The 27,411-nt window shown below is 40.3% G+C and overlaps 1 protein-coding gene across 10 annotated transcripts in view; it reads right to left on the bottom strand.

Annotated features, from left to right (window-relative positions):
- Window positions 1-27,411, bottom strand: part of slmapa (sarcolemma associated protein a) — a 68,673-nt gene that overhangs the window by 26,109 nt on the left and 15,153 nt on the right. For 9 of the 10 annotated variants that reach the window (XM_069677442.1, XM_069677445.1, XM_069677446.1 and 6 more), the window contains exons 2-6: window positions 19,047-19,194; window positions 17,003-17,075; window positions 5,548-5,584; window positions 1,598-1,660; window positions 564-659 (exon numbers count right to left, since the gene is read on the bottom strand). In XM_069677442.1, coding sequence (XP_069533543.1) covers window positions 564-659; window positions 1,598-1,660; window positions 5,548-5,584; window positions 17,003-17,075; window positions 19,047-19,194 — 417 coding nt within the window. Of the gene's footprint in view, window positions 1-563; window positions 660-1,597; window positions 1,661-5,547; window positions 5,585-13,443; window positions 13,864-17,002; window positions 17,076-19,046; window positions 19,195-27,411 lie in introns of those variants that run through there. The other variant, XM_069677450.1, reaches the window with a different exon arrangement.

Below are 27,411 nucleotides of genomic sequence, written 5' to 3'. Positions count from 1 at the left end.
ATGAACACAATAACATTAAAAGATGGCGTAGTTTGCACAAAATATATTTGCACTGAACTGAGTGATATTTGTTTGCTTTAAATAAGAGTGAGAACAAAATTCCCAGTAGTGACTACCACTTTGATTTTGAAATTAATTTGAACATGGTATTTCCTTAAGACAAGTTAAACAATGTACAGTAAACTGCATACAATACATTACAACATAGTGCACTTTGTAGGAGTTAAATATGGAGATGTCGACGTTTAAGGTGCACATGGGGGGTTTGAGTCAGAGGTGATGAATAAGAACAACACTTTCACTGTTAATGTTGATAATTGTATAATTTTAAGGGACATGTTGTGAGTGTAATTGAAGATGGATCATTGGATTTATCATAAAAACCTTCATTCTGTGATTAACAAAGTGACAAACATGCAAACAGGTGCCATTACATTACCAAACAGAAAATCTCCCCAAACGATAAACTGGCATAAAAAGCAATACCAGCTGTAGATGTCATAACATGTGTACCTCGCTGTGTTCCAGTACAGGGTTTAAAGTATGATGATGGTATTTCCTACCTGCCAGCTGCTCTCAGAGGCCTCCTGAGTGGTGGCTAACAGACGCTGCAGAGTGGCTAGCTTCTGCTCCAGCATCTGCTCTCTGTGTAAGGCCTCCTGACAGAGAGAGGGAGAGAGTGAGGGAGAAAAGTGAGTCATCAGTGACACGAAAAGGAAAAAATAAAGAACAGCAAATAAACTGATTTGTAGTTTGCGTTTAAGTTAACATAAATTAACTCTGCAGCTTGTCTGTTTGTTTTAAACTGGTGGCAAAGAAAGTGATAACATTATCCTGGCTAAAACCACTACCACCAACCCTTCACCAATGGTGAGAGAGGTTAAAGAAAGTGTATTTAATAGGAAAAAAACAGCAAAACTTAATGTAAGGACGGAGTTGTTTTTAATTTTATGGACTCCTGTTATTGCTTACTTAAGATTACAGATAAAGGATGATAAAGAACAGATATACAGTATATATTAATATTCTGTTTTTCCTTATTTTAAACTCACTGTACTTTGGTTTAATTTTAAAGACCCCTCTTTATGTGGATGTAGACGATGCCATAAAAACTACGACCATGCCAGCAGTGCCTACATTCACCAGAATGCATTGCGTGCTAATGAAGCCTCTGCCTTACTCTACCAACTCCTTCAGCTGTATACTTTGGCTCGAATAAATACGACTGAATGTCCGAGTCAGCCAAAACCATCTAACATGTATCCTCTGGCGGAGAGAGATACGGTTAAAAACTGTGAAACAATTATTCATGAGGAAATCACATAATTTGGGCTGATTAGGGATGTTTTTAATCGATTTTAATCAATCCCTTTAATCTTAGATCACCACAGAGAAAGCTGCACAGTTCCTTCCTCTTAGTCTCCTGCAGACACTGAACATGTTTACAGCAGCAAAGGTTTCATGATTCCCAATCTCACATTAAAAACATGTTTGGACATGTCAGATAACTGAGGGGAAAAAACAACCTGTATGTCTGTAATGTCTTTATAGTGTCAGTGTAATTCCACAGAATGACCAGTAGGTGTCAGTGTGTTACCTGTAGATACTGGGAGAGCTGGAACAGTTCCTGAGAATACATACTGGGAGTGTTGGCTGCAACCTGGAAAACACAAACACACACACACACCATGGTAACATATTGACATTTGTGTGGAGTTCATTCAGCCTCGTGTTTGAAGTGAAGGAGAATAAACATTTGAACTACAGAGGTGAAAAGAATATGATGTTCAAATACACAGACAAACACAGAAGACACAGACAGGGGAAGAAACACTTAAAATCACACACAAAACTCACATCAACTCACATCAACATTATTAAAATTCAGTAGCTCTGAGGATGAGGCCTGAACCTATCCTGAGCATGTGTCCATTTGTCTTGGCTCATCCAAATAGTGAGGTTTGTATGTAAACAACAAATAAGTGCCTTCTTTCCAGCCCGAAACAGGAAGCAGCAAACTGGGGAGATAGGACACAGTGACAGCAGCCCTCCCCAGAGTCCCCTCCATGTTTGGATGCTATAGCGCTAATCGTATGGAGGAAGGAAATGCCTCACTAGCAGCCTTCTAGCTCGTAATGCTAACCGAGCTAACGTTACGGACTCAATCACAGCAGATGACACGAACCTGCACACACAAGGACAGCTGTGTATCTAGTTGTAGTAAAGTTAAGTTAAGCTAGTAGCCCCCTTCTCCAGTCTTTATGCTAGGCTAACACACAGATACACTGATATCCTTTTGAACAACGAAGCATATTTCCACAACTATTCCTCCTGTGATTGGCGTTAAAACTTCACAAGCCTGATGGTGGTAAAAGCAGGTGTACATGACCCATTTGGCACCCACATTTGGATGTGACACCACAACTGAAACCACACCTGCATGTGGTCTTGTTCAGAAACCACACAGTCTGTATCTGCTCTCAGTGCATTTCCACTTCATACCTCAGTGTGACAGCCTCAGTGTGGGTGTGTGTTCGAGTGTGTCTTATTTAATGTGTGCCTGTCTTTGGAGACCAGGGCGGTACAAGGATCCTGATATAGGACTCTTAATTATGTTAGAGAAGTGGTTCGAATCTAATCACAGCTACTCGCTGTCACACACACACACACACACACGCACAAATACACACACACACACACAGCGTCAGCTCCAGCCTACATTCCTCAGACAGGTTTCACTGAGGCCCTGTTGTTCTCACTGTTGGAGGGAAACACAGAGCAGGGCGAGGCGGCAGAGAAAGCTAACATGCTACAAACTCTAATGGTCACGCTGGCACTGTGGTGTACAGAATAAAATGTTGCACTATGTCCCAAACACCCCATAATGACAGTATAAATACTTAAATTTCTCCATCTCTACCAAACCCTTTCTTTTTTATACCTTCTGTAGAAAAATATACATGTTTTTAAAAAAGGCTGTGACTAGAGGTAGAGTGGGTCGCCCTCTAATCAGAAGGTCAGTGGTTTGATCCCCAGCTCCTCCAGTCAACATGTCAGAGCCCAAATTAACAGAAATTGACCCTTCGCTATGTCCTCTTGGTTACTGTTGCTACGCCTGTCAAGCTTTTGCACCAGCAAGGAAATATCATGGCATTTTCAACTATAACAGTGAGAGATGTTCCACGGGGAAATATTAGCAAATTTCTTGGAAATGAGTTCCCAGATATCAGAGAGACGTACGACAGAAAGGACGACAATACTACATCCATAATATAATTTGTCAGCGGAGTGTTGAGGATGAAGAGGACATAAAAATCAAGACAAAAGCTGGCCGGTCCCAGTGCAAGCATCAGGCACCCCACCGCTTGATAATTCGTGCTACGGACGGTCATACAGGAACAACAATGTTGTACAGCAGGGTAAGTCAATATATTGTTTTATTTTAAGCTAACGTTTAGTTATTATGACTCACTATAATTTTCATTATCTAATATGTTTTAGCCCATTGCTAGCAAAACTAAGCTATCACACTTTTTCATTTTGTTTAAAGCACATCAGGATATTGCTCGCATATTGTTGGCTTGATCCATACACTGGATCTGCTAAAGGCACAACAGGAAAGCCCAACAAAATCATGTACAAGTTTGCCACAACAAACCGAGGGGTGGTAAAATAACGGCTGTGCCGATATCATCGGTGGTGGTAGCGAAGGCCGGACAGGATCACAGGCAGAGACCAGTTGACTGTCTTCAACAATTTTTTAATCCATGTCAGAATCTTTTTTCAGATTCAGACAAATGGGCCAATTGTTGCTGACTTTGACATTTAAAGTCCAATTCATCTCTTTTTGAAAGACCCCCTTCAGTGAAAATCCAGTGTTTAACCTTGTAAACATCTGAATGTGGTGTTTTTCATGTGCTACAAGACATATCAGGGACAACATTAGCAGTCATCGGCATGGCTGGGCCTGTCTGCTCTTAAACTGCAGTGTACCAAGGACAGGCTGAACAACACGTTTTCACATTTGCAGGTTTGAGACGTCACAAACCTATGTCGCCAATCCCGTTAATGGACGGGGTGACGCTATGCATATCATTATGTGCAACCTATGGCAACCACTTCTGTGATGAGCGAGCCAGCCGTTAACATTACTACTAATTACTACATTTCAAGCTAGCCATGTTTCAACCAGTTGCAACTAAACGATGGCAGAGATGTGTTTTATGAGACGAGTGGTTGTACATTTGCATATTGACTATGCAGATTTGTGAAATTTTTTCAATGCGGGAGGAGAAGGAGATGACTTGGGGGGGATTTTTACAAGAAAAACATATGAGACACAATTAATTATTTCAAGCAGAGCATTTTATGTCTTAAAACATGACTGGAGCTGGTCTTGAAGTAAAAAATAATGTCAATGTGTTCTTTAAATATATTGTTAACCATTTTTTTCAATAAACCCCAAAGATAAAAAGTATTTTGAGGATATAACTGGCATGCTCTTCTCTGCCTCAGCCCAATAACTGACGGCGGAATGAGTGTAACATCATAGTGAACTGTGCAGTAGCCCACCTCTCCTGTGCACACAGTTTTTAGTGATATTGAAAAGTAAGAAACACATCAGCATGCGATCGGATCATAGTTACATTTTCATGTCAACATGCCGTTTAATGTGCTGCAGCTTTATTAGCCATGCAGCCTGCAAACAGACGATAGCCCCACAGGTCTTCCCAGGGAATGTTGTCGCTCACTCGACAAGGCAAGGTGCAGGACAAGATATGTTGGCGATGCAAGAAGGAGTCTTCAGCAGGAAAGCTGATGCGACTCTTTGGTTTCATTTATTTAACCAGGAAGACCCTTGATATTGAAATCTTTTTCACAAGCGAGGCCTGGCCAAGACAGAACACCAGTTACCGAGTTAGCTCGTTGGTGTAGTGTAGCAGGCTGATGTCGATTGTTTTCACTGAGATCGGCCGTATCTCAATATGGACTCCATCTACATAGACAGATGCTAAATGATATTCAATTGCATTTATTGAAAACTAGGGGGCACCATCATAAACAGGAAATATTAAATATTTAATAAGATTCTTTCTGATTTGGTTTCTTATTTTTAAGGAAAGAGAACACATGACAGGGATTTAATAAGCCGATATATGCTACAGCATACAATTAAAATGCAATTTAATTTCAGTTGGACTTTAAAGACTCTTAACGACACAAAGCACTTGGAGGGAAACAGTGGGAAAAACACTTTGCCCTCTGATCCACATGAAAGACTTCTGCAGAGCGGCAGCAGAAACTGGCAGCAATCCCTGCATTCCTCTATCAGCTGACTACTCCACTCTGTGCGTGTGTGTGTGTGTGTGTGTGTGTGTGTGTGTTTGTGTGTCCGAAGAGAATGCTCATGTGTGAAAACTACCCCACACACAAACACAGCTCCGTCACCGAGGAGCATTCATCCGTGCAAATCTGAGACGCAGACGAAACAATTAGCACAAGACACAGGACGACAACAACAAAGGACACACACATCTGAGTTCTTACCTTGTCTACAGGTAGTGGTAACGGAGCCTGGATGACACTGGAAGAGGAAGAGAGAGGAGAAAACAGTTTGTCACCATGGAAACAGCAGGGAGCGAAGACACGTGGGGGGAAAGAAATGATTCTTGAAGGTCTTGTGACTCGTTTCTCTCCTCATTGTTAAACAAAACCTCGTCTCAGCAAGTCGATGTCCTTCATGTGAGAAATCTGGTCACTTTTTCTAACCCACCCACCCATCAGTCATATGTTTATCTGTGTTTACTGTCAGTGAAGTGATGATTGACTTACTATTGTCAATTTCATCTTCAACATACTTTACATCAGTGTATCTACAGACTTCGAAAAGCACCGTCAAGTACAATCAACATCTGTAACGTCCATTTAAGGGCTGCCACAAAGTTATTATTGTTTTCATTGTTGCTTAATATGTCAATTGTTTTCTTATTTATTCACTTAGTTTTTTATGCCAGAAAATGGAAAAAATGAGGATCAGTGCTCCCCAAAGAACAAGATGTTTTGTTTTGTCCACAACCCAAAGATTTTAGTAAGATTTAGTCAGAAGATTTTTAGGAAGGCATTTAAAGCTGCAACTAAATTATTATTATCTAATTATAAATGTATCCGTCGATTGTTTACTCATTAATTAAGGGCACCTGGGCACTGTTGAGGGCGCATGTCCATGTACAGCGCCCTCACTCTGACATCTCTCCATTAATGCATGTCCATAGAGTCCTGTTTGTGCATGTGTGTGTGTGTGTGCCTATGTTTGTGGAGCATGTTTGTACTAACAGAGTGAAGAAATTCAATTTCCCATCAGGGATTAATGAAGTATGTCTTCTCTCTCCTTCTAATTGATTGTTTATTTTATGTCAGAAAATGAAAAAAAACAAGAAATAAAAAAAATAAAAACGAACAATCAAGATGGCGTCCTCTAATGTCCCAAAGATTTTTAGTTTACTGTCAAAAAGGAGAGAAGGAAAGATTAAGTTTCTCTTAAAAGAAAGTACTACCAGTTAATCCAATATCAAAATAGTAGGCAGACAAATAAATAGATGAAAACTGCTTGATTAATTGCTCAATAGTTTCAGGGTATAATGCATTGTGTATTATTTATTATAATTCCATAAAGTGATGCTGCAGTGAATGCACACAGTTGAACTGAAACTAATCCGGCCTCAGGCTAAAAAATGTTTAGTCCAGCAGATAAACGCTGCAGAGGCTGTTCAGTATGTTCAATTAGTGTGTTTTGGTTCATTTGTAGAAGTGACATTTAACACAGCGGGTCGATCATTAAGCATAACAGGGTTTCCTTTAACTACAATTAAAGTCAATGAGGGATGTGACAGCGTGGGGCCAGAGAAAACTATAACGCCAACAACAAGACTAGAATCCATCTTTCCATTAGTCTTCCTGCACTTAGCCAGATCTGCTTCACACTTTGGGGGAATTAGACCTCTCGTGACCCCCACCCTTGTGGTCATATCTATCCAAAGTACTGTAACTTTCTCACAGCAGCACGAGGTCACACAGGTTTGTTTGAGTGGGGGAGGAGATAATCCAGAATTTACCTGGAAACAGTCAGAGTTCAGGAATGAAGGTAAACTTGACTCTGGGAAAAGTATAACTGAACTCTGTTAATGTGTAACTACAGAGCAGCAGGAGAGGCGGAGACACAACAGAGCTAATAACAACTGAGAGGAGATAACAGATTTCTCTCACTTAATACTAAAAACAAATGTCATACTCAAATATTGGCACACTGACTTTACTCCATTCTTTGATTAATTTTGTCAACTACACTTTCTAATACTTTACGAGGTGTCTGGGGAATGGAGTCCATACCAGATAACAAATAAAGACAGCCATTCAACTCCACATTGTAACCAGAGCACACTGAGACATGGGTGCACACAGAAAAGCAGTAAGTTCTATATTTGAACCTGGGATTTTCTTGGTGCCAAGTGTCAGTGCTAACCACTGTAATAAAAGTTGGAATTGGAACTTGCAGCTTGGGTGAGCAGGATAAAGACTTTCTTGGAGCAAAGCAAGTGGTTCTTATTGAATGGCTCCATCAAAACTTTGCTTAATAACAACCTGGATTTAACAACTTTTTTTTGCCTTGCATGCAAACACAAACAAAACAGTCATGTGCACAGTAACAAAAGGATTTAGGGGTGTTTCGAATATAAAGCTTGCTTTGGTCTCTTAAAGCTCCTGTGAGGAACTTTTTGTTTGTGTTGATTTTAGCGCCCCCTGTGGACAAAGCCGTACCTCTTATCTCTTTGCTGATTTTGTCCTGTCCATGCTTAAGTGGTGGTGTTTAACAAAAAATCTCATCCTGCTTTCTTTAACAGTCATATGCATCATTCACTTTACACTTTTGCCCTGGAAAATGTAAACAAAGGCAGCGTGCAGTTAATCGCTTAGTCCGACACCTACCCCCCACCAGCACTTTCAGGCATTAAAAATAACTATATAAAAATAATCAGTCTGTCGCTGATGGTCTGGTTTGCTTTTGTAGGTCATATAGAGGCATCAGAAATAATTTCAGTCTGTTTCATAACCAGCAAAACCACTCCTCACAGGAGCTTTAAAATTGTATTTTTGGAAGTTATGTTCCTGATTTGCACAATACTAAAATCTGCACTCACCAAACCATTCCTAAAGCTTTAATGATGCAACACAACCAGGTTTAGTAACTCAGTAATGTGAGAGTAGATCGAACAATCTGGTACAAATCAATCCTTATAAAAAGTTTCTAGTAGACGACCGAAACAATAGAGACCAGGAAACACTAATGGAATCAAAGTTATTTGTCCGAACTAAAGTTTCTAGTATTGTACTTTAACAAGGCTTGGAAAGCTAATAAAGGAGTTCTGTGTAAAGAGTTGTTTCATTAGTGTTAACTGCTTTGTACTCCAGCCAGAGCTTAGGTAAGGTAAGTGAATTGGATTAAAGACACTTCAAAGAAACGGTAACTATTTAAAAGGACTTTCGTACATGTTGTACCACAGTTCAGGTTCTCCGCAGAGATCAGTCTTTTCTGCTGCTGCCGTTTTCCTTCAGGGTGACAAACGATTTACACGTGGAAACATCATCCATCAGAGAAAACACCAGAGACTTTGTGATTTCACTCTGCTGACTTCAGTGTTTTCATATCAGAGCTGCATCACATCGAGCTCTGCGGCGTCTCGATCACCTGACTGACAATAAAAGAGAAATATCCTCCAAAACCTGTCGTCCTAAACGCCCCTGACTCGTGAGGAATGTAAGGCTTTTGCTCCTTTATCTTGTACTATTTAATAAGTCTCTGAGAGAGCAGATAATCTCATGCTACATCTCACACAGAATGTAATATATAAATGTAGCAAAAACCTTAATTAAATGCAGTGTGCTTTGTAAAGGGGTCATTACAAACCGGACAGACAGAGTGACTTATTCTGTTGCAAGGTTCTCTCTGTTTGCTGGACACTGCTGGTTGGTTTTCTTGAATATGACTGTTGTCCTTAATGACTCCCTCGTACTGTGTGGTTTTCTGCCACAGTCATTCAGTCACAGCGGTTGCAATTTAATTTTCACAACTGCAATCACTGCATAATGTCTTATTTATAGCCACAGCCAGCAGCAGCTCTGTCACTCAAACAGCATCATCACAGCACGTTCACAAGTTCATAAATTAAAAAGCCCTTTCCCTCAGCAGGAATCGAATAACCTTTACCCTGAAGTGAGGAATAAGGCGGCGCTTCCTATAGGCAACCTGTGGTCAACAACTTTTAAAAATAAATAAAACATTTCCAAAGATATAATGCTATCAACCAGTCTGTTAAAGGGCGGCCCAATCTAGACCTGAGAACTAAAAACCATCAGACTCAGAAACAGATAAATGTGATAACGGAAACTAAATTCCTGTAATCCTCTGTTGTTTTCATATAATCACTTTTATAGTTACATGGTATTCTGTTCCTAAGGTGCACTCTGCCTGTAAGGTGGTGATGTAGCTGGGAGTGTTCAGATGTCCTACGATTGAGACGGACATAAAACAGTCCCTCAAGGATTTCGCCGATTGTTGCGGCCAATGTCTGATTTCGCAGCTGATTTTTGCTGCAAAGCAAGTTGTGTGAATAATGTAATGAAATTGACAGAAATTGGCATGGAATAGTAATTTTGCACTTAGCGCGCCTATTTCAAAGCTATCCATACGCCCCAAAAAAGAATCTACACACAACAATTACATTTAAGCTACTTCATCAATAGACTCAACATAAGGCACCAGGAAGTGGCTAAGTGAATGGCTAACAGTTTAAACATGGATAAATAATCACAAGAAGACATTGAGTATGGATTTGTTATTATGGATTCACTGTTTAGAGTCTCATTAAAGACTGTAGTTTGAGGGTGGATCAGGAAGCTCATGAAAGAGAGACGATCACACCAGAGCCTCGTCAAAACGGATCAGCTGTCTGCTTCATGACAAAAACACAAAGTAAGTCTCTAGCATGCAGCGTTCTGCAGATATTAAAGGCACATTAAACGATACTCTCTAATGGTTATGCAACATTGCAGACCTATGAGGATCAATATTTGGTGATGTACACGTCGACACCCGAGGGGGAAATAGGATGATTGGCTCAATTTGCGTGAATTGGCTGAATTACAACGTTGCAACTTCCTGGAGGGACTGATTAAAGGTGTACTAAGACACACAGAAGAGGTTGTCCCCTTCCTCTTGCTTTACCCTCATCCACAAGGTATATTAAATTAAGTATAGCAATTTTATAACTAACGCTTAGACAACCCAGTGTTATCAGTTTACCAGTGTTACACTACTTTCATTGAAGCTTGACGCAGGCTTGTAACATGCTTGATCTGGCCCTGCTCATGAGGTTTACAGGGCTGCTAGCTTGACTGTAGTGTAATTCTTATGTGCTGCTCTGTAGGTGACAAAAGTAAGAAGATGTACAGACAACAGTGGAAAAAGTCCTGGGGCATCACTCTGGCTTTCAAATGTAAGACCCTAAACCACAACATCCCGTTAACTACTCAAAGCACTGCAGCAGGTGTCGCACAGCAACCTCCTTATGCATCGAGGAAATCAATTTTAGTCATCCAGAATCATACTTATATAAAGATGGAAAAAATCCACAGCGTAACATGACCTAAATTCACAACACTTCTACGATGGCTCACAAGGACATCAAGTCTGCCTACACACACGCACACACACAAAGTGCAGCGGGTCCACAGGATTCAGTCATCCACATCAGATCCAGCTGAGTGTGTTTGCATGCGCTCCAGCAGACAGTGATGATGGAAAACACTGGCAGGAGTTTCCATCAGTGCCCTGCTCGGATATTTAACTACCACTGAGCAGGTTTTATAAACAAACTACAACTCAAACATGTCGTGGAGGAGTCATGAAGCCGTCTTTTAAAACTATTTGACCTTTTTTGACCCAAAAGGAGACTATTGGAAATCAATTCAAGCGCTGAGCCTTGTGGTGGATCCTTTGACTGGTCAATCTACACAAAAACAACTGATAAACAATAAGTACTAAACAGATGTCAAGAACTTCATAGTATGCGACTCTAATGGTTTCATATCATTGAATATGTAAAGATCTTTGTTTACTTATTGAAAAAGAGTTCTCTCACTCTCTTGGAAAAAAGACTTTAGCTCCTTAATTATATTAAAAAACTTTCCATAACGACCTTTGAATAAGAATACTAACTTTTGGACGTGATAAGGGGAATATTAAATGTATTTTTAAATGTGCCACTTTTATTGGTTTGTTTTATGTGAATTAACTACAAGTAATGCAAATATGCAATAACATAACACAATGGGGTTTTTTTTAATTTCAAATATTAAAATTTGATGTATTCATTTATAAACATGAAATGTCTGACATGTTAGAGGATAAAATGTTACATACATATTTGCATTAGATTTTATCCCTCGTACTGGATATGAACACGTTTGCACATACACACATTTTAATGTATTAATAAATCTAAAGATAAAAAGGCGTCAGCTTGGTTACTGGAAAAATGTGATTGGCATCATTTTCTGGAATGCTATTAGACTTATTGTAAACATATTAATCATAAAAACAATTAAGTGATCATCTTAATATTAAAAAAAAATTGTTAGTGGCAGCTTAACTGACACCAAAACATCCATCCATTATCTATACCACTTGTCCTGTTCAGGGTCGCGGGGGGGCTGGAGCCCATCCCAGCTGTCATTGGGTTCGCACCAGGTACTCCGGGTACCTGGGTATTCCTCCCACAGTCCAAAGACATGCTCGTTAGGTTCATTGGTGACTCTTAATTGCCCGTAGGTGTGACTGTGAGCGTGAAAGGTCGTCTGTGTCTATAGCCCCTTTCCCACTGGTCGAAAAACCCGCTAACACCTGGCCTTTTTGCTTAATGGGAAGGTTACAATCGGCATTCAGAACCGGGTCAAATGACTCTGCAGTAGACCTGGGTAATTATCGCCTCGGCTCCAATCGGCATCGATGGGAACACAAAACCCGAGTCTATGGTCTCCGCCCCCTTTCTGGCCCGATGCTATGCTCGGTCGGTAACTTCTCTGACTCCTTGTCATCTCACCTACAAATTCCGCCCGTCTCAGTCCAAGCAGCGCTCGAATATCGTTCCAAATTTGTCAGCACTGAGTTTTATAAACAGACTGGATGAGTAATAGATACAATAAAGACCTAAGCACCGTAACATCTTCACTGTTTACTAACCCTGTTTCGGGCACGTTTGTGACATCAGACGGTGACATAGCAGAAAAGAGACCGACAGGTGTATACTCCACTGGCAATGGGAAAAGAGACAATCGGCATCTATAAGCAGGTTTTCCCGGGACTGAAAAACCTGCGTCAACGTGCAAATTTCAGCGGGAAAGGGGTATAAGTGTCAGCCCTGTGATTGACTGGTGACCTGACAAGGGTGTAACCCCGTGTCTCGCCCAATGACAGCTGGGACACCAAAACATAAGGACACTTATTCAAATGATGCCCGGTTTAGTCCTGGATCAGGTCTGCATGATATGAGGAAAATGCAATGTGTGACAACAGTGTCCAATATTGGGATTACAATATGACATGCAAAAAATACACAAATATTGAAGTGTACATATTAGCTAAAACATATAGCTCATGTATTCTTCAGCTGGCTACTATGCTTTACACACCACATGTTTGTATCATCTCTCCTGATTAAAAATTCTTCTGAATAGCAGAATCATCGCTCTTCCCTCCTTCCTCAGACATCGTGCTAGCTTCCTTGCAGCCGCAGCAGATAGGTAGTGCTTTATCTGATGGGTCAAATGTTGTGAATGCATGACCCATGTAAACAGAGCTGTGTCTGATTGTTCAAATGTTTGTGTGCTGCTTGTGAATGCATGACACACACTTTTCGTTCATTGCTTTTTTTTGTCTTTTCAGGCGTTTTTATCACGATGACTGCGGTAAAAAAAGTTTTGTCTGTCAACAATATCCTGGAGGACTTCCCCACGTGCCTCATAGTTGTACACAGGAACTTGTTTTGAAGCAGTAACTTCTGTAAACAAGTCCACCACAACAGAGTAACTGATGCTTTTCCACACAGCTGCTGCTTCAGGTTTGCTCTTTTATGTTTTGACCTGCTGGCAGCTTGAAAAACAAACCCGACAGTCATCAAAAAAACCACTAGAAACTCGCTCTGTGCTCCGTGTTCTCCAGTAGCTTTTAACCACTCTAGACTACCAGCTTTATTTTACAAGCAGATTTAGATCATTACATGCTCCTTTAACAGACAGTTAAATCGACGGTGTTTAGCTTGAAAGCTCGATCAACAACCTGAGGACACGAGCCTAAATCCGGAACAACATGCATGACAGCTGAGACATTACCTGTCAGGTCTTCGTCCTGTGATCTGAGAGAGCTCAAAGTTCACTGCTCGGCCTGTGTGTCTCAGCCTGACTCAGCCTCTCCTGAGAGAAAATGGATCCTTCATTGTTTCTTCATTTTCTCTCCTGGTTCCAGAGCGAGCAGCTGATTTCTCTCTACTTTTCCACCGCGTGAGTGAAGTCATCCCATAACACAAACTTTCTTTCTTTCTTTCTTTCTTCCTCGCTCCTCCTCTCCTCTGAAGAAAAACAGCTGATTTTCTTCCTCTTACTTGTGCGAGTGACTGTAGCTCCACCCCTCCAGGCACTCTCTGCGAGGAAACAAACTCCCCTCTCTGCTGCAGTTTTGTTTCTTCACTGACTTTATGGTCTGAGGGAGGCTAAAGGTGTGCTGGATAACAAACCTGCCTTTCCATAAGGGGGGGCGGAGCTATCATCGATTTACAAGCCGATATTCAAAAGCTCCACTCACCTGGGAGAGAGGGAGGGTTGTGTAAATTAAACATCCTCTCTGAACACTTGACCATGAGTGTACGTGGGTGTGAGTGGGCGTTTTAAGGAAATATGGCAGGTGATAACTGACTGATAAGAGGAGCTATTGTCTTGCACGGAAGCGGTCACTGGAGATAAACAATAGTGGTTAAACTTGAAAAACTGGAGGTGTTAAATCTACAGGTATGCTTCCATTATTCTTTTTCCTGGTAGAATAGAAGTTTTATTGTCCTGAAAAAAAACTAAAACTATGAGACATATTCAACAAAGCAGTGTGAGATCATTAGTTTATTACTTGCTCTAACTTGTGGTTGTTTTTGTTTTGTCCTCCATGTTCTGCTCTCCGTGTCACCACATTAATAATAATGAGAAAGCATGACTCAAAGCTGAATCACACAGAGGCAGAAAGTTGCTTCTGCTGCACATATTTACACTTTTCTGGCCACGCCCCTATGAGTGATGTAACAGCAGGTGTTTTAGATTAGATAGAAAATAAAGTATGGGTGTCTTGTTTTTTTAACATAAAATCTAATGCATGTGGCTGCAGGAAGCAAATTAAAATGTTGAAGTGTTCAGTGGTTTAAACTTTTAAATTCCCCTGAAAAGCTTTTTTATCATTTTTAAACAGCAGAGCTCAAAAATTAAATGAATAAACAGTTCTTTATAGTTTTCAGGCTCAGGCTAACAGCTGTAATGAAAGATTAAACTAACTGAAGTTTTCAGAGGTTACAGATTTCGTCTCATAAATACAGGTGCTTCTCGCACACAGAGGGCGACTGTATAAGGCTCTATTTGGCAGACTTCCAGATAGCTTATGCTAAAACCGTCGGGCAGAGACTTTCTTCAGCTATTTATAAATCTGTCTGATTTAGCTTCTCTCCAGATGTACAGTATAAAGACAGGGCTGCATAGAGTTAAGCACGGCTGCCCTCTGTGTAAAAAAAATGTCTATTAAACAGAAAAGGGAGAAAGAAATAGTCTTATGTGGATTTGTGAGGATGAGTGGCCCCACTAAAATGTAAATTTATTATGTATTTGCCTCACTCATCCCTTCAAGGGAGGATTAAAATTAAATAATCATCAATAAATATTTAATCGGTTACATCCTGAGACATCTGTTAAGCTGTTTTCAAACACTGGTTTTTAATTTTCCATCTGAAAAAACGTACACAGCGAGACACCAATGTCAGAATTAAAGGTGCTGTCTACCTGGATGATGTTTTCGACGTTTGTGAGTTAATCTCAGCTGAAGTGAAAGGCCACCAGACTTCAGTTAATCTGCTCACTGCTGCTGCATAATTCAACAATCTTCCTGTGCTACACTAAATCTCTGCAAAACGTATCTATCAAATGCTTTAATTAAAAAGTGTTTGTGTAAAACTCAGCCCTGAACATGCTGACAATGAAAATGTTGGGACAACTGGCTGAATATAAAGATGGCTGACGTGTCTCCACCTCCTCTCGTCGTACAAAAGTGAAGCCAAAATCCCCCGGAGCGGGCGCTGCCTTTGTGCATATTTGTATCCAGAGTCTGTGCAGTCAAGATCGGCTGGTGGAGCCACATTATTGACGTCCCCTCCCTTCCTCTACCCAAAACACACATTGACCTTGCGGCCTTGATGTGTTTGAGCCCTCAGGTGGGCTCAGTCTGCAGCAGAGCAGCTTCTTGTGTCTGAAGCAGATATTCACGCTTATGGAAAGTTCAATGACTGTAGTGTTAGTGTTAGTTAAGGCTCCTCTCGTTCCTCCTCTACTCTGCTACTCGGGAACAGAACGCTGCAGGAGCCCGATTTGTCAACAGAGCTGTCAATCATGAGGTCACCCTCTTTTTATAGCATCAAATAACTAATTCAAAGTAAACTTGTCCGAAAAATGAACACTTGGACATAAATCAGCATGATAAGAACTAACTACAATGACTTATTTGACTTGTATTTTGATTTTATAGTTTGACCAATGTCCCATCTGTTAACATGGAGGAGGCGGGCTTTATGACCTATACTGCAGCCAGTCAGCAGGGGGCGCTAAAGAGGGTTTGGCTTTACTTTTAGGAAGCTGACATGTCATCCATCTTTTTATACAGTTCATGGTTGGGACAATGAAAAGGGGCCACTTTCAGCAAGTAAGTTTACAAGTGTAAACTACAGTGAAGCTTTTAGACGCTAAAGAGACGAATATTTCCCTCGGGAATTGGGAGAGGCCAAAACCAGAGATAAAGAAAAAGATGGTTTCTGAAACATGTCCACAGTCATGGAGTTTTGGAAGTCCTTGTTTGTCGACACATACAGCAGGAGCAGAGAGGACCCAGAGCTCTTTATATCAATCTGTTCCATGCAGGTCAGGATGCTCGTCTGTGTTTTCCAGACTGAGAGCTGGACAGCAGGGCAGCAGATGGCACTGCCCACTGTGGCAGCGTGCCCCCACAGCACACACACACAAAGATCCACATGGTATGTACTGTAGCCCATTACAAACTCACAAACACACAGGTGGGACTCCCAGTACAGTAGGAAGTTCCATGCTGGGTCAGCTGCTGGTCTGCTACAGCCCATTTAACTGTCTGCACACACATTTGAGGTGCTATAACTTGTTAACTCTCTCTGTTAATTCTCCGACCCTCAGCATGAAATAACGCAAACATGAAATGACCACATGACCAACGGCAATTTTCAAATGCTGGATTAAAAGATCAAAAACATGAACACACGAACAGCACTTCCCTCACAGCTTAACAAGATGGCCTCCTCATCAGCAACTAGACTGACACTAATTACATCACTATGCAAGCAGAAATTTAGCGTGTGTGTCTCTATGTGTGTGTGTGTGTGTGTGTGTGTGTGTGTGTGTGTGTGTGTATGTGTGTGTGCACAAGAGCAGCCAGACAGGCAGGCAGTAACAGCATTATTTACAGTAACCAGTGAACTATTAATACCAGCAGAAACTGCTTCACTCTGTCCAATGATATTGTTGCATTAATGAGCAGCAACAAATCAGGACCCTCCATTGAAGCAGTGTAACTAAGGAGGAATCAATATGAAAGATTCATGGATTAACCAATGAGAGTGCTTACTCGCTTCGTCGGCGTGCCTCCATCCCATCAGGTAGGAAGAGTTTAATTGTTGACACGATGCAGCCATGGGTGACTGGAAAAACAGACAACCACCATGTTAATGCACAACACTTCATGAGCGCTTACAAGTTCTGAGTCAACATTTTACAGTAATTGAATCTAATACGACTGATAATTAGACTTGATTGACTGACATGTTGAAAGGAATTAAGAGTTCTGTCATTACGATGAGACTGAGGAGAAAAGTCCTGATTAACACACCGTATAAAAAAAGTGTCAGCTGCAGCTTACATTACACCGTTCACACCTTACATCAATTTACATCAATCAGAGAGAAAGTAGTCAGGAAATAATCTGATTAAATTGATTAAATTTGAGCCCATTCATTCTTATTCTTCTCCCCACTTGATGACCCTGTTGGTGTGCTGCTCTCCCTGCCCATCTAACTACAAGTTTGAGTTGTGGGGGCATTAAAAGCCATGTGGTAGGGTCGGTAGTAGCAGCGTTGTCAAAACCTGGATCTGCTGGAACGGAGCCTGGGTCTTTTGAAAGTGGCAATGCTGCTTAGGATGCGGTGACCACTAATGTGGTAGGTTAATTATAAGTATTGGGATGAGGGCACAAGGGGAGGGGTTGGGGTTACCCCCTATCCTAACCTTAACCCCCCCATCTTTCTTGCTCTCTCTTCTCTCCCCTTTTCCCTCATGATAATGAGGGAGTTGGGGGAGGTAGAGTGTACAGCTCAGTCCAGCGTGGGTGAGTGCTAGCCCCGGACAGGGCACCTGGTTCTGCCTTACCCATCTTCTTTCTCACACACCTCTCTACAAACTCTTCTCTCTCTATTTTCTCTTGTGTGTTTAATTCAAATTGAGGTGTTCATATGGAACACTGATTTTTTTTTCTTTTAAGCTGAGTATGAAAACACAGGTGGAGACATCGGAGCCAAAAAAATCTGCATTGCTGTTGTGATGTTCAAACAAGTCGTTTTCTGTCCCGAGGCTGTTGTTGTGGTGATTTGTAGTTGCAAAAAAATTTCATTGTTATATTTAACAGGGACACACAAGGGCAGAGTGTGTGTTTGTGTCTGCACCCCCTGCCAAAGAGTTTCCTTTTTTTCCTGTGCTTCTACAGTTAATGGCTGACCTGCTTTACCTCCTGAGCTACATCTGCCCACCATCTTCCTACTCTGGTTAGTCTCCTAGTGGCTAAAAATGCCAAGATGAAATAGTGCATATTAAAGACTGTCTGAGGTCCCAGACACTCAAATTAGAAAACACAAGCAAAAAATTCAAATAATTTCTATGCAGAATGAAAGTCTATTAGCTGCATTAGAAATGTGTGTAACGTATTGTTGTAGAAGTTATGTGCGTCACTTTGTAATAGGTATTTTATCGATTCATGTTTGAGTGATTTTGATGCTGACTGATATGTAGTCTGCACTAAATGACCTCATTACAACTTAAGCATCTCTGATTTTCATTAATGATCGATGAAATTACTCAAGTGCCTGCTGAATTATTTCCATTAGTGTTTATGAGTGGAAATTATCGACTAGAACAAATGCAGCCAAAAACATGAAACTGCAGAGCAAACACACAAATATCCTCCGAGAAAATGATCAACAACTTAAATTTATCTGATGCTTATTTTATAGATAGATTAATCTTTAATAATCGTCTCGTACGAACGAGGCCAGATGCAGGTTGAATGCACATCGAGTGTAGAGAATAAAAAGGGATATTAGTGGAGCTGAAAATTTGACCTCAATATCTGCTCTCTACAACATGTTGTGTATGACCTAAGGAGCCCTGAGGTGCCCTTGAGGGATAGTCAAGTGTAATTAATTCAGGGCTTTATGTGTGTAAAAAAAGAGGAAAAAACTGTTCTATTGCTCTGCAACAGCTTTCTTTGACTCTTTCCCTACAGCATCTTTTTCTCATAATATATCACAAAACTTGTCAAACATAATCCAGGTTTAAGGGTACCAAAATGATAGAACATGTATATCCTTGCATGTTGAAATATGTTCCTTATCTGCTTGTACCTTTTCGTGTGTTCTCAGTGACGTCGACGCCAAACTGAATGATGTCTCCGGAGAGAACCTCGCAGGGCGGACTCTCCTCCGAGCCGCGACTCAACCTCTGGCTGTTGATGAACGTCCCGTTGCTGCTTTTAGTGTCCTGCAGGTAGAACTGAAACACAAAAAAAAACACGCAGCAGGTGAGAATCATGAGAAGGGCTCAATAAAAACAATGTCATAAAAACAACAGATACGGACAAACTATTATTCTAAATTAAATGAAGAAGAAAAAAGTTCAAACCAATGAGGACATTTGATGCAGGATGACGGTAAACATAACAAAATTTTACAACCATCAATAGCACTTTGAAGACTCTACGATCACATACGCATCTGCTTATGCCCAGAGTGTCACCATCAGCCAGCAGGAAGGAGACAAAACACTTAATAATACAATAATAATACTATGTTTTCATGATATATTGAAATACCAACCACTGCAGATCATGTTGTAGAGTTTTAATGCAGTTAGTTGTATACAGGTTAGCTTGCGGGCTAGTTACAGTCGCTTAAAGAGGCTGAAGCCCCCAGGTGGGTGGTGCAGTAAACACAGAGAGTGAAAGCCTCATCTTGTACTCTGTTTTGTTGCGGAAGAAAGGGAATCTAAAATTGTTAAAATAGTTACAGCCATTGTAGCAGCTCTGTGAGACAATATTTGAGCTAAATGCTCACATAAGCATGCTAACAAGCTCACAATAACAATGTCACTATGTGAATGTTTAGCAAGATGTCGACTATTTTCTTATAGAGAGTTAGCATTTATACAACTGAGGCTGATGGGATTGTCTTGTCATTACTTTTCGGGTGTTTATACAAAAAGAAAATGGATTTTGTGACCTAATGATGGCTTTAGAAGGAGAGTAAGAGGCCATAAATATTGATGCAGATAAAACAACAGAACACCTGGACTCTTGGTTTGATTTCGCTGTAGCTTTAACAGGGATAGACATTATTATTTTCATGGGCCAACAAGTCCCTTTTATTTGCAGGCCAAAGTACATTTTTGGTGGCCAGAACTATGTAAATACAGAAATGGCAATTATATGCAACTTCAAAGCTTTTCTTTGCCGTTACATTTTAATAAATGAAAGACATTAACAGAATAAAAATAACTTCTAAAATCTTATTTATTTTATTGCAAACAAGTTCTTTAAAACATGGTACATATATTGTCTTATAGCCCCTTAGCTAACAGTACATCTTTTTGCTTCCCCCAACGCTAATGCTTCATTAGCAACATCAGCATGGAGGAATATGGATGATGGTGGAACTGTAATGGTCCATTGCAGTTGCAGAATAGGAATAAAACTTGGTGGGTCAATTGGGGCTGCACGATATTGGAAAAACCTGACATTGTGATACCTTATCCTTCTGCAATATAGGTTAATATAGGAAAAAATATGAAAATATACCAGATAAATTTAGTATTTGTATGTACATGTAATTAAAAATTAAAAATCATACTTTCAGAAGAGCTGCATTAATGTCATATGAGACAGACTTTTCTTGTAGATTAGTCACAGAAGAGAGAAACATTTTTTCCTTTTACATCAAACAACAAAAAGTAGCAGCGCAGCGTGTTTCAGTTCATTTGTTTGACATCGCACATCCTGCGATAAGACTAGTGCACATGCACACATCGCAACTGCAATGGTTTAACGATAAACATGTAATATTTGATGGCCGCAAAATAACTTCAGGCCATTATTTCAGTTGGACCTGGTTAAAACTGTTAATGAATTTGAAGTTGAAGATCAGCTAAAGATTGTTCTGCAGCAGGTACAGAGAAGCTAAAAGCCTCAAAGCATACTAGCAGCTATACTCAGCTCCATTATGTATATAAATGGATACATAACAGATGAAGAAGTTAGTCCTATTTGTTGAATCTGTTTAATACTTATGCACCTCCATTCACAACACAATCATCACTACTGTCCTGCCATCACAACTTTGAGCTACTTGATTTATTCCTGAGGTTATACTGTAGTTCCACAGCACAGAAACATACAATGATCCTGACAAGACAAAAACATTTCATATCAATTACACTCAGACACCATCACATAGCAAATCCCCGAGGACGACGTCAACATTAAAGACAGTGAGACGCAAACAAACAGAGAGAATCACATCAACTGTTTCATTCACGCATCATCTAGAAAACACACAAACGCTGAATCAATAACACGTCAAAATCTGCACCACACAGGCACGCGCAGATGTCAGACGTGAAACTGAAGACGCAAATTGAACATGCACAGACAAACAAAGATCACATTCAAACACAATCTCTCACACACAAACACGGTAAGGTATGAATTACACCACACACACACACACACACACACACACACACACAGTTAGCGATCTGATCTGGATGCCTGAAGCCTGTCTGTCTGTCTGCCTGTCTGTCGTTCCTGGAGTTTCATTCATCAGCGCTCCGTCATGACTGAAAACACTGTCGATCTACCAGAGAGAGAGACACAGACTGAAAAGTGACGAGAGGAAAGAGAGAGAGGGCGAAAGAGAGTGATGGAGCGACAGAGAGAGAGAGAGAGAGAGAGAGAGAGAGAGAGAGAGAAAGAGAGAGACGAACTGGTTGACTTCGCCGTTTATCCTACTGCAGTGTGCTTCGAAATGCTACCAATTCACAGATCATGATAGCTATAAACACACACACACACAGACAGTTACCTCCTGTCCCCATGGTAACCTGTAGAGGGAAGGAGGGACCTAACTATAGAGCTTTTCCCCCAGCAACAACACACACACACACAATGCGTCACATACCTCGCATATGGTTCTCATACACTTATACCTTGTGTAGCTCTCACACACACAGAAAACATGACATCATCGCCCAGTGAAAAGTTTCTTACATCATTTGTCGACAGCACATCTTACATGCAGCTATCTTACATTAGAACAGTGTTAAAGTCATATTGATGATATCATTCCTTGTAATAAGGAGAATAATGCCTCCCTCATTCCCACTCCACAACCAGAATGAACGCCTGCTTTTATCCTATATAACTTAGGATAAATGATACATAATTTGACAAAGTTTGAGGAGTAACCTCATTATAAAGGATGCCTAAAGAAACCACATGCTTCATTATTTTAAATTCAGGATAAAGATAATACACACAAACGTGTCTATTACACTTTTAAGGCTCATGTTTTATCGGCCAGACCTAATGACACCGGTCGCTTGATGTGGAGTGATTAAAGCCCCATGTGCAGGGACCCTTTGCAGCCCGCCATCCCCACTCTCTCTTCCCATGTTTCCGATTCTATCCACTGGCCATCTAATAAAAACAAAGGCCAAAAACCTAAAATCTTAAATTAAAAAAAAAAAGTAAAAGTGTAAAGTGTTGGCCTAAAAAGCGACCGCACAATCGCTGTCTCTGTTTAACATATCATACAGACGACTGTGTTGGGACAGCAAAGGTCTATTTCAATGCAGAAGCTTAAGCAAAGATACAGCAACATCAGGCAAGATGCTGAGTTAGTGAACCAAACAAGTGCATTTACATGAACATTAGTACCAGTATTAAATTGGATAGCTTGGTCTTTTAAGTAGCTAGTAAACCGTTTCACGTAATGTCCAAAAAAAGACAGTTTACCAAGCTGCTGATCAGTGCTACCTGCTACAGAAACCGCTGTCCCTTTCTTTAGTTTCCGTACCTGAATAAAGGCGACAGGAAAAATCTCTCACAGGAGTTCCCCGCGTCTTTCTGTCCCTTCTGATCTCAGGCAGCGTTTCATCTCCAAAACTACTTTTAACCACCTGAACCGTACGAGTCAAACAGGAAGTCTCTTTCATTTCCAAAAAACAAAGTGTGGTTTTATGCTGAATCACAGTTGCTTCATCATTTCCTCTTTTAACAGAGTTAGAGTGATGGCTGAAAATGAACTTTAAAGTGACACGGTCCACCACCAGCAGCTAGTCATTTTCTCACTCTGCACTAATCCCAGCTGACAAACTATGAGGCACAGTCACACTTACAGTCCATCAGCAGTGCAGACAGTGCTGCGAAAACTGACTTCAACTCAAAAGAATGAATGAATGATTCAAGAGCACAGTTGAAAAGGCTTGACGCTAAAGGTCTGATTATGTGAGGCTGATCTTCTCACTATCAGTACTTAGCTCTGCAATGACATCATTTTACAATTCAAGGATTTAAGGTCAAATAAATAGTAAAAAATGCATAAGGATATTCTCACATTTAATTTATTTTCTGTCAATCAAAAATCAATTAAAATCCTTATTGTTGCAGCTTTAAACATTTTTGCTGCCTGTCTGTCAGCTGCTGTCCATCAATGTTTCTATGTTCATCCTTCTGCTTCTCCACTGCAGCCATTAGTGATTAATCTCCATCCCCTTCAAAATTAATGCAACAACAATAATCTTACATTCGTGCTCTCTATCAAACAAGACTTTCTATTTTTTTTTTATATACTCCTGAAATTAAGTTTGATTATCCTTACGTGGCAATGTGCATTCAAGTCTGCTGGTATGCAAAGGCCAAGTGAGAGGCTCTGAACCATGAGACCAAGTGTTTGTTGTCATCCTCAGGGCTACAAAATAAGAGCTGAAATGATTATTCAATTAGCTTTTAACAACAAAAATTATACGCCTATAACTTAACTATTTTGATCATTTATTTGACTAATTTTGAAAGAAAAAAAAGTCATATTTCCCTGATTCCAGCATCTCAGATGTGAATATTTACTGGTTTCTTTTCTCTTCTATAACAGTTGTCTATATATTAGAGATGGCATGATATACCTCTCTCCCCATTCTTTACTATAATGATACTTGAGTGCAGATTGTTGCAAATGGATGTTACAAGTTATTCTAACCATGGTAAGAAATTAAATTATACACCTATAGAGACTGTATGTGTACGTACGTGTATGTGTTTACGTGTGTGTGTTTACGTGTGTGTTTACGTGTGTGTGTGTGTGTGTTTGTGTACGGGGCATTTTGGTGTCTAATTGGCTAAGTAGCATCACATGGGATAATCAAAAAAAAGAATGCAATCGATCTCCAAGTTTCCTGGTCTGCTACAACAGTGCCGTCCAGTCTGGAAAAGCTGTGCAGAAGAAAACAAACGCTCAGGCAAAACTCTCCACTATACTTGTCTGTTCCTTTTCAACAACCTATTGCCATAACAATCGATTTGAGAATAAAACAATAGACGCAGCGTAGAAAGAATAACAATACTTTAGTGGTTTGATTTTTTCTCACTCGCCTACTAAATATCTGAATATGTTCTCACTTTAGCTTTGGGAAACACATTTCTCAACATTGCCTCAACATTGTAGACCAAACAAGCTGTATATTACTATAGAAATAAATTAACAGATTATTCCCAAGTGAAGATTATTTGTCAGTTGCAGCCCAAAATGAAAGAAAACAATTTGAAAAAGAATTAAAGAAGCCCATTTTATCAAATCAATCTACATTTTTCAACTTTCACCACAAACATTCTTGCACCACTTCCACCCACTAATAGAACATGTCCCGGGTAAACACTGCTACCCTTTATCCCTCTCTGTCCTCCATTTCTCTCTCTCTCTCTCTCTCTCTCTCTCTCCTCCCTCATTAGTGTCAGCTAAATGAATGCAATGTAATTGTGTTTGGACTTGAATTTATCCTCCAAAATAGTGGAAACCATCAGCTGGCAGCCAACAGGCACGACAGCCACTTAACCAGTCAGCAGGTCGGCACATGACACCAGTTTGGATGGATGCGGCACACATGGACACACGTGAACATACAGATAATAGAGAGATAGTAGTAGAGGTCAGCTGACAGAGAAAGTCTCTCAGAGTAGATCTTACAGGTGAAACTGAAGGTTTAAACCAGACATAATACTTTCACCTCAGAGGACGACATGAGATTAGGTATCCAACGTCTGAAATTTCTCTAGTTACTACTCAGAATAAAATGGATTATGTATTTTAGTTTTCCCAGGGTACTTATGCCATTAAGTCAAAACATTAATGAGACTTACAGGCTGCTCTAGACACAAAAGGCTTTTTCAAGTTGTATTTAAACTACAACCCCATGGACCTGGTTGAGTTCAAGCCTTTTTTAACCTTTATTTAACCAGGTAGTCCCATTGAGATTAAGAATCTCCTTTTCATGGGAGACCTGGCCAAGACAGCAGCAAAAAACACAAAGTTGCAGACAGACGCACAAGCAGGGGACAAATTAAAAAAAGAAAGCATTTAGCGAGAGCAGTTCCTTCAGTTTCAAGTCATTCTGCAACAAATTCCACGCTGAGGGTGCAGAATACCCAAAAGCCCTTTTCCCAATTCCTGTCCAAGCATTTGGGACAGAGAGTAAGATGAAGTCCGGAGAACGCAGTAAATATTGTCCAGCATTTTTCTGCGTGATAAAAACACATAAGTAGTGTGGAAGCAGACCAAGAATTGCCTTATATATAAAAGTGTACCAATGTGTGAGCCTACGGGTCACCAGAGCAGGCCATCCTACCCGAGAGCATAATTCACAATGGTGAGTCAGAGCTTTACAGTTGGTAATGAACCTCAGGGATGCATGGTTAGCTGTATCAACCATATGAAGCCACTGAGCAGAGGCGTGCACATACAAAAGATCACCATAGTCCAACACAACAAGACGCTTTTTTACATTAAAAGAAAAACACAACTTGTTACGAAAATAAAAACCCCTATGTTTGATTAGCTGTTTAGCCATTAGCATTTTTAGCCATACTGCAAGGATTGCAATGGCAGTCAGTGGGTTTGTTGGTCCACCACTTTGTTTCAGGCAAATTGATATTTGTGGGCCCAGAGGAAGGATCCTGCAGAGTTGCTTGATCTTTTACAACTATTACCAGCAATAAATGTCTTTTAGTAAAGTTCTACATCCTATTTTTGCACCATTTGACTAAAACAAGTTCAAACTGCTGTCTAATCGCATGCCGCCCTCCAAGAAGTCCTGACACGTCAGAACAGCTCTGCAGCTCTCTAGAGATTTCTCCCGGTTAGGAGAGATGATAACATATTAAAACCAAACACGTGTCAGACTGAGAATCTTGGGCCAGCCAGGACAGATTTCCTTCCCGACTTGATAACATGTTCTTGAACACTCATGACCAACTCAGAAAAAGATAAAACACAGACACTCATCGTTACAGTAGCCAAATAGATCGTTCTAAATCTACAACTTAACTGAAGTGAAAATCTCACTAAATCTTGCGCCGTAAAGGGTTACATAATTACTGCAGAAAAAAGGGAAACAAACAAAGGATGGAAATTGTGGAAAAGTCGATGAATGAATTAAAGATATTGAGCAAGAAACTGTAAGGCAATAACGATAACGGTACACAAAAGGAATACATTACAGATCAAAGAGCAACTAAAGGTTCAACATCAGGAGTCAAAGCCACGGCAGTGAAGAGGAAGGTCAAATGTTAAACAAAGAAGAGGCCGTGAAATCTGAGTTCATAAAAGTATGAAGAAGCTCTTTTGTGTTGCTGCATGTCAAAGCATTGGTCACACCAGAGGCCTGGAACTGAGGCGTGAGATTTTCTCCATACTTTCTAAATGAATGGATCAGTCACGCTGAGAGAAGCGAGTCATGACTGGTACGATAAACCTGTTATATTAACACCGTGATGAGCAGAGAGAAGAGGGGCAGAGACGTGTTCGAGACTGGAGAGAAAGAGAGAGAACGAAAATAGCCATGAATGATCGTCACTTTTTACACATGGAATATGTCACAATGATGACTGTTCAAACTAGATTTTTTGTCTTTATATAGCACTTAATCTGATACTGACATTTAACTATATACAGCCAAACAAAACAACAGACCCCTCTGACTGTACAGCGTTGTTCCAGAGTGGAGCTTCTTTCTTAGGGCTAGGTTTTAAAACAATCTGGATAGTGGCTAGCAAAATAATTTACACCAAAAAGGATGACAAATTGTGACTTTTTAACAATATAGATAGATATAGATATGGATATATAGATAAAAATACAATCATATATTATCAAAAGCCAGAGCAGCCAGTTAGTCTGCATTTTTTTGCACAAGAAATACACGGCAGCAACTTCCACTTCCCACCGCAAAGGATTTTTTACACTGCAGGCAAATTAAGTGTTGTCTTCTGTAAAATAAAATAACTTAAGTGGAACCGAGGGGAATATAAGCTACAGTAAATGTGAACTTCTGTTATCCTCCAAAGATAAACACTGAAGAAATCCTAGCACAAAAACAAGCTCTTGGTAAAGCAGACTGAACTAATGGTAGCTTGTTTACCAGCAGTTTTAATTATTTTGCCTGATAAAT

Source organism: Semicossyphus pulcher, unplaced genomic scaffold (assembly GCF_022749685.1).
Source record: "Semicossyphus pulcher isolate SPU_LCO1_2020_fin unplaced genomic scaffold, fSemPul1.0.p SCAF_3, whole genome shotgun sequence".
Lineage (NCBI taxonomy): Eukaryota > Metazoa > Chordata > Actinopteri > Labriformes > Labridae > Semicossyphus > Semicossyphus pulcher.
The sequence above is the reverse complement of the archived record's forward strand: the minus strand, read 5'-3'. Positions and strand labels throughout refer to the sequence as shown.